The following is a 7945-nucleotide window of genomic DNA, read 5'->3' as shown; positions in this document are numbered from 1 at the left end:
CTGGTGAAAATTTCATGTCATTAGCACCTCTAGTAATATATTTACTGAGAAAAATGTTGACGTGTTCAATACTTATTTTACCCGCTGTATATACATATACAGTATATACATATTTTGTTGTTATTCCAGTTCACCCTAGTTAAAAAAATAGCATTTTTGGTACCTTTTCCAAATGATTTTAGGTTGATTAATTTACAAATGCTTCTTAATGTATTTCCTAAAAACAAAACAGACAACAGCTATTTTCAATTAATCATTTCCCCCAATTTAAAAAAATCTGAAATCCTTCTAAGATTTATTTGTGATTGCATTTTTTAATTGCACATTTTTTTTCTCATATCATGAATTTATTTGCTATCAAGAAGAGACAACAGCGCAGGTGGTCTTATCAGCGAGCTCAAGTTCTTTCCTCCAGCAAGACGCCCCTGGATTTGGGCTCAGAGGGGTTCTGGGTGGAGGAGGCTGCAGCTGCAGATAACACCCGACTGCCTCCAACAGATAACACCAACTGTGACAAAACAAAACTCAAACTGCTTGAAGAGAGGAAAAAACAAATCAACTTCAAAATATGCTTACTTATAAAAAAAGGGTTTTCTTTTTGTGTGCCTTTAAATGACTTTTAGACTTTTTACAATGAATTCAAAATAAACAAAAATAAAGATACTTAAAACTGTTGCTTTGTTTTTTGCTCTTTGTCCCTGAAATATAATTTACCTATTACCATTTATCTCTAAACTCTAAAAGTTTGCAAACTAAAAAGATTTATGTTTAATTCTAATAAACCACAATCTACTACAATATATATCATGGAATTTTATAATTTAAGAGGCCATTTAGAGACCGCTTCTCGTTAAATCACAGTTACTTTTACAAATTATCATTTCAATTTATAATTAAAGCAAAGGATTTTGTTCTTAACTTTTTTCTGAAAATAATCTAAACGGATCTTTAAAAACTTAAACAAATAAAAGATAGCACAATTAAAAATCTGCAAAAGTTGCCCAGAATTCATTTAAAAGACCGAAAGTTGTACAAAAATAAGTGAAACTTCTCATCAAATTTCCTCCAATAAATGTGCAAAATTCACTTTGAGTGTGTGAAATCAAACTCGTTTTCAGGTGAGACGTTCTCGCTCGTTCTGGTAAGTTCTGGAGTGTTGTGCCGCTTATCTGAAGTCCTGCATCTCCAACCTATCAACAGCGTTCTCCCTCAGGGCGTGGGGGAGATTTGAGATGTTTAAATAGACCTGGAGGTCCTCACCAGGAACCATTCGGCATTTTCTCTCAAGCCTGAACAAAAGAGAACAAAACAAGATGGTTGAGTGGACCGAGCAGGAGCGCAGCATCATCAACAACATCTTCTCCAACTTGGACTATGACGACATCGGCCCCAAGGCTCTGGCCAGGTAACGAGGGGGGCGGAGGAGGCGACACACACATAGCTCCTTCATCCTCATTATTCATCAACTCTCTGTCTTCACTTCCAGGTGCCTGATCGTTTACCCCTGGACTCAGAGGTATTTCGCCAGCTTCGGAAACCTCTACAACGCCGACGCCATCAAGACCAACCCCAACATTGCCACCCATGGCACCAAGGTGCTGCACGGCCTGGACCGCGCCGTGAAGAACCTGGACAACATCAAGGCCACCTACGCCGAGCTGAGCGTGCTGCACTCCGAGAAGCTGCACGTCGACCCAGACAACTTCAAGGTATGGACAGAAATTCAGTCGTCCCGAAAGAAAATGCCTTCAACGGGCTTGCGACGGGAGCGAAAAGGAATCTGACGCTCACAAAAGAGCCAACCTAACACGAACCATTTCTCTTCATCCAGCTCCTGGCTGACTGCCTGACCATCGTCATCGCCGCCAAGCTGGGCAACGCATTCACCCCAGAGATCCAGGCCACCTTTCAGAAGTTCCTGGCCGTGGTGGTGTCCGCTCTGGGCCGGCAGTACCACTAAAACCCAGCAGCCCCCAAACCCCTGGGGAGGAGATCCAGCCTCCGTTCCAATGAGTTGCTGTGTCTCCTCTATAAAGAAATAAAAGCCTTCAAAAGCAACGCTCTTTCTCCTGTTCTTTGTTTTCTATTTTGTAATGAAATGAGAGTTCAGATGCAAAATGTTGGATGAGGATGAGATCTGAAAATGAATTAAACTCAAGCTGCAATGAATCAATTGTAATGGTTCCAGTGACTTAAAAGGATGAAAATATTTAGGATTTTTGTCATGATCGATCAAGGTCTCAACTTTACGCCTATTGGTACCTGTTCGTTCCCCCTTACATTAAGCTTTATCATTGCTATCTGGCTACATAGTAAATCCAAGAGAACTCTGGTGAAAAAGCCACATCAGAGCAGTTGTTTTTACAGAGAGAACTCACACAGATGCCTGATTTTAACCAAATAGAGACGCTGTCACGTGATATAGAAACAAACACATTTATTTTTTTTTTTTACAGAAAAAATGACAGAAAATGTGAATTTAAAGTGCTTATTGTGTCACTGTTACTGAGGCAGTGTGAGGGAGAAAAACAAAAAGAGAGGACCAACAAATTAGAACGTCTTTGAAAAGGCTGACGTCAAATCTAAAGGGTTAAAGTAACAAACCTTTCAATTTAGCAAGAACACAAAATAATAAATGATAATTCAAAACTGAAGAGAATTGTATGTATGGCTGGATTCATTTTGAGTAAACCCGCTCATGTTAAGTGAACCCGTGGAGTGCAACAAGTGCAAGAAACGCCTTTTTTTCTGTACATCAGTTTTCTGTGAGCTGCATCTGATTGTTAAATCCACCAGGTGGCGCCATTCACACACATTAGAGGATTTGTGTCTCCAAACTGAGGTTGCTCAAAGAACCATCTACAGTCAGTGGTGGGATGTAACTAAGTAAGTACAAGTACTTTCTTGCTGTACTTAAGTACATTTTTCATGTATCTGTACTTTACTTAAGTAGATTTCACCATGGGTACTTTTGACTTTTACTCCACTACATTTTTACATTAAGTATCTGTACTTTCTACTCCACTACATTTCTGTAATATGTTGAATTACAAATTACATTCATGTCATGGCACATTATTTATTTATTTATTTATTTAATTATTTATTTATTTATGTGGTTTATTTGTTTTTTGTTTTTTTAGTTTAAAAGTAATCAGTGGCGAAAGGGGGAATTGCTGTAATTGGTCCATTAAACCAGTGGTTCCCAAACTTTTTGTCTTCTGACCCACAAAATATGCATGGCAAAAACTTGTGACCCCAAATATTACTGGTCTGAGTACATGAACTTCGTTTTTAACCCTAAAAACACAGGTTTTTTGACTATCTAAACAGCTTGTACACAAATATAAATACTTATTTTTACTTATTTTGTGTTTTTGTAATAATTATAGGGAAAATATTACATCAGCAATTATTTATTATCCCTTAAATTGATTTCTGGAGATTATCCAAGGTGCTTCATGACCCATAATTGGGTCCCAAGCCCAACTTTGGGAACCAAAGTTCAGTGGTTCCCAAACTGTTCAGCTTTTGACCCACAAAATAACAGTAGCAGAGACCTGAGCCCCCAGCTAGTTTTGGATGATAAACATTTGAATCAGGTCAACAAAACATGGGCATAGTAACAATATTTTTATACTACATTTATCCATTTTAAACATACTAACCTCACTCATTTGTAACAACTAAGGCAAAAATGTAATTAATTCAGAAAATCTTTTCAGGACCCCACCTTGATGTTTCGGGACCCAACTTTGGGAAATACTGCATTAAACCACTGCAAAGCAGAAAAGTACCATTAGACCCTCCTTCATAAAAAAGCAGAGCATCAGCATGCCCACAATGGTTTCCATCCACCATGGAGGAAATGTGCCATTAATGGCCTTATTTAAAAGACTTATTCAAGTTAACTGGTTAAAAAAATGAGATTTAATAGAGGAGGTTGGTGGTGAATTTACAACTTCTGCAGCTGTTGTCACAATCTGTGATGATGCACAGAATCACAAAGTGTGAACGGTGTCACAGAGGGTAAACAAAAATGTGCATTTTCTGCAGCATTGTTCACTAAAATGGCACCACTGATGTATTAAAAATATACATACAGTAGGCACACTTCATGATATTGTAGACCATTAGGGAATACATTAAGCAAGTACTTTTACTTTTAATACTTTAAGTTTTTTTAAAGGATACTTTAAGTATTTTTAAAAGCAAGTACTTACTTTTACTCAAGTAAAATGTTAATGTGGTACTTTTACTTTTACTAGAGTACATTCCTGTCTGTTTATCTGTACTTTTACTTAAGTACAGTTGAGTACTTTCTCCACCAGTCTACAGTGAACATCTATGTTCATTGCTTTATGAAAATCCTTCATATTGCCTAAGAAATGAAATGTCACCTCGGGTTTTGTGAAGTCATTTCACACTCGCAGATTCGCCCTTTTTTCCCCTAATGAGTCAGCGTTTGATGGAGAAAGTATGGTGCGGCTGTGAGTGACGGAACGCAAGTCACGTCGTGAATCTGTCCGCCCGACACTGATGCTCGTACAAAGTCTCATGGACTCTGCTCCACATTTAATCAGAGGTAAAAGACCAACACTGGACCACCCGGATCCTCTCCCTGCCCTTTCTGTTGATCAACAGGTACATTAAACCTGACTGTTTTTACTGTAGCCTCCTGCTTCTGCTAGCTTTACTCCTAGCATCCATGCTAACCTCGGCAATACACAGCGCTCTACTGCAGTCTGTCCCGCATATAGTGATAGTGTTTTATGTACACAAACACCATTAAGTTTCTTGAAACGATGCCGAAGTGGTGACTCGAGTGATAAAAAAAAATATACTCACACAGACACACGATAAATACAAGCTAAGATAAGTAAGACAGGGTAAAAAAAAAAAAAAAAAAACACCAAACTTTTTTTAAAAACTCCACTCGCTTTCCAAGTCTGTCGAAGACCTCGACCCTCCAGACAACATTTCAACTTAACTTTCTTGTGATTCCTGAAGTCGGATGTCTCGGAATTTGCTCAAGAAAAGTCTTTATCTGTTACGGTTTTAACACTGAATCTCAGTAGAATCCAGTCCGATTGTTCCGATCATTTGCGAGCGTGGCAGATAATGTACGCAAATGATATGCGTGACGTCACGAGTGAATGTCTCCTTTTAGTGACGACACGACTCCTGACGTAATCAGTTCTGACTTTGTAACAGATTGAAGACAGTTCTTTCGGTCTTCAACCAGAGATCATTTCTGTTCAGATCAATGCTATTTTTGTTTGTAAAATTCAATGAAAATGACTGAGGTTCCTGAAAATGAAATGAACGCAGAGGAGGAGGATATTTTTGAAGATTGCAGGCAACTGGCACAAATCTTTATGGACAAAACAGAAGAATGTATTAGAATTTTCAATGAGTTTGATGACCAAAATGGTCTGGATGTATCAGAATTCACACGTTTCATCCATGAACTGGATGAAACAATTCCCATTGCAGCCATTGAAGCTCTTCATATGAAAATCAATACAAGTGATGATGAAACTGTTACCCTATWTGAAATTCTAAACTTTTTCAGCAACATACTTGCGGCCAAAGACAATAAGTGGAAGAATAATTTTTTTTCTTTAAGTTTGGAGTTCCCTTCTGTTAAGATTCGCCGAMAAATTTTAAAAATGTTCAGTAAACCTTTGAGGGAGACACAAGAGCCTTTTCAAAACCATTATAATCCCCAAAAAATCAGGCATTACCAGGACTGTCAATATGTCTGTGCGACTGTGGATGGACAACTTGTGTTTTTTACTAAGGATTTAAAAATATCAAATGCTATTTGGCTTGATAACCCAGCGCTGAAATCATACAAGACTCACCACGAAAGTTCTTTACGTGTACGTGACATGGTGTTTATTAAACATCTAAGTGAATTGGTTGTGTCCACATCTGGAAGACAGGTTTTGTTCTATGAGTGGAAATTTGAGGGAAAACTCCATATAAAATATAGTCTTATAGATGTAGATGTTACTGCCATGGACTGTTGGTCCAGTGAGGTAAAAGCAATGCTTGCTTTAGGAACGAAAGGATGTGTGTATGTAATTATGACCAAAATTATAGATAAAACTGACCTTATCAATCCGAATACATTTGTTTCGACTTTTACAAAACAATATTCACTTGCAAGTTTTTCATCTCTATTTAAGATCGCTGATCAAAATTTTGTTTGTGAAACGATCSCAGTTTTTGACAGCACGTGCTCATATATTAAATACTTTCCCGAAATTGATTCTTTGGCTGTCTGCTGCGAGTTATCAGAAGTCATTACCTTAATCAAATTGACCTACGAAGACAGCACCCTCAAGACAAGTACAATTAGAATTGGAAGCACTGAAAAATACAGGTTAATTTCCTGTGTTGCTTATTCTCCTTGCAGCAAGACTCTAGTCTCTGGTGGCAAAGATGGGGTTTTAGAAGTGTGGCCACTTAATGGAAGTATAATCTCACAACACACAATATCTGAACATACATATCCCATCACACATGTTATTTTCAATCATATAGAAAAGGTCTTTGTCACCATTTCTACCRACAGAAACATTCGTGTCTGGGATGATATTACTTTCGATTGTAAACAAAGCTTTTWTGTAAATACCGATGACAACTTGCCAATCTCCGCTGCATGTTATAACATATATAACAACGAGTTATTAGTTGCTGACAAACGTGTAGTAAAATATCTTGGAAGAGGGACCAACGTGTTTCAAGATGCCATGAAGTTCCACACCATGCCACAACGTGATGAAAAATATAAGAGCAAATTCAAGAAGGTTCTCTTGGTTTAATAAGCAATGAAAGGTTGTGTTGGAATGATAGATTACCTTTSTGAAGTGAAACATGACCTTAAAATGTATCTTACCCCCCTGTGAAAAGAAAACTCCACCCCAAGGCGAAATTTGAAAAATGCATCAAAGTGAGTAGGGGAGGGGGTGTGGGTGGGGAAGGGTGTGTTGCCATGACGACAGAACGTGACAGCTAGCATTAGCATAATAGATGCAACATGGAGAGTGACCACGGAGCAGCAGCAGTCAGCTCCTCTCCCCACCCGAGGCTGAAGGTCAGCAGACGATCATGCAGTGTTGCCAACTCCTGAGCAAGAAAAATCCCAATTGGCTGTCCTAAAAGTCGCTAGAAGTCGCTAGATGACGTCCGTCTGTCTGTCCGTCCATCTGCCCGTCCGTCCATCTGCCCGTCCATCTGCCCGTCCATCCGTCTGTCCATTCGTCCGCCCGTCTGTCTGCCCGTCCGTCCGCCTGTCTGTCTGCCCGTCCATCCGCCCGTCTGTCTTCCCACCCATCTGTCTGGCCGTCCAACCGTCTGCCCACCCGTCCGTCTGCCCGCCCGTCCATCTGTCCGTCCGTCCACCCGCCAGTCCGTCCACCCGCCCGTCCGTCTGCCCATCCGTACGTACGCCTGTCCGTGTGCCCGTCCGTCCATCTGCCCACCCGCCCCTTCTTCCTCCCGTCCGCCCACACTACGCCTTGCTACCTGCCCGCCTGCCCGCCCCGGTGCGTACGTGCCTGCCTGTCTGTCTGCCCATCCGCCTGTCCGCCCGTCCGCCCGCCCGATGCCTTGCAGCCTGCTCGACCGCCCGCCCCAGTGCACGCGTGCCTGCCTGCAAGCTCAACCGCCTGCCCAGGTGCGTGCATGCGTGCCTTCCTGTCCGCCCATCCGCCGGTACACCTGTCCGCCCGCCCGATGCCCTTCTACCTGTCCGACCGCCGGCCCCAGTGAGCACATGCCTGCCAGCCAGCCCAACCGCCCGCCCCGGTGCATGCGTGCCCGCCTGCCAGCCCGACCGCCTGCCCTGGTGCTTGCGTGCATGCCTGCCTGTCCGCCCGTCCGCCCACCCGATGCTTTGCTGCCTGACCGACCGCCAGCCCGCCCCGGTGCATGC

At 41.4% G+C, this 7945-nt stretch overlaps 2 protein-coding genes across 2 annotated transcripts in view; one reads left to right on the top strand and one right to left on the bottom strand.

Annotated features, from left to right (window-relative positions):
* The first annotated feature begins 1263 nt into the window (after positions 1-1263).
* On the top strand, positions 1264-2058 carry LOC106525143 (hemoglobin subunit beta). The gene is made up of 3 exons (XM_014019267.1): positions 1264-1405; positions 1487-1709; positions 1832-2058. The coding sequence occupies exons 1-3, from the start codon at positions 1314-1316 to the stop codon at positions 1958-1960; spliced, it is 444 nt and encodes a 147-aa protein (XP_013874721.1). The 5' UTR covers positions 1264-1313; the 3' UTR covers positions 1961-2058.
* A 3618-nt stretch (positions 2059-5676) lies between these two features.
* Positions 5677-7945, bottom strand: part of LOC106525167 (proline-rich extensin-like protein EPR1) — a 7961-nt gene continuing 5692 nt past the window's right edge. The window contains exon 2 of the mRNA XM_014019302.1: positions 5677-5685. Coding sequence (XP_013874756.1) covers positions 5677-5685 — 9 coding nt within the window. The remainder of the gene's footprint in view (positions 5686-7945) is intronic.

This window comes from Austrofundulus limnaeus, unplaced genomic scaffold, assembly GCF_001266775.1.
Source record: "Austrofundulus limnaeus strain Quisiro unplaced genomic scaffold, Austrofundulus_limnaeus-1.0 Scaffold215, whole genome shotgun sequence".
NCBI lineage: Eukaryota > Metazoa > Chordata > Actinopteri > Cyprinodontiformes > Rivulidae > Austrofundulus > Austrofundulus limnaeus.
This window is presented reverse-complemented; position numbering and strand designations above follow the sequence as displayed.

Coding starts and splice junctions, on each gene's coding strand:
- LOC106525143 (XM_014019267.1), top strand. CDS start 1,314: ATGGTTGAGTGGACCGAGCAGGAGCGCAGCATCATCAACAACATCTTC. Junction 1,406..1,486: donor GGCCCCAAGGCTCTGGCCAG/GTAACGAGGGGG, acceptor CTTCACTTCCAG/GTGCCTGATCGTTTACCCCT. Junction 1,710..1,831: donor TCGACCCAGACAACTTCAAG/GTATGGACAGAA, acceptor CTCTTCATCCAG/CTCCTGGCTGACTGCCTGAC.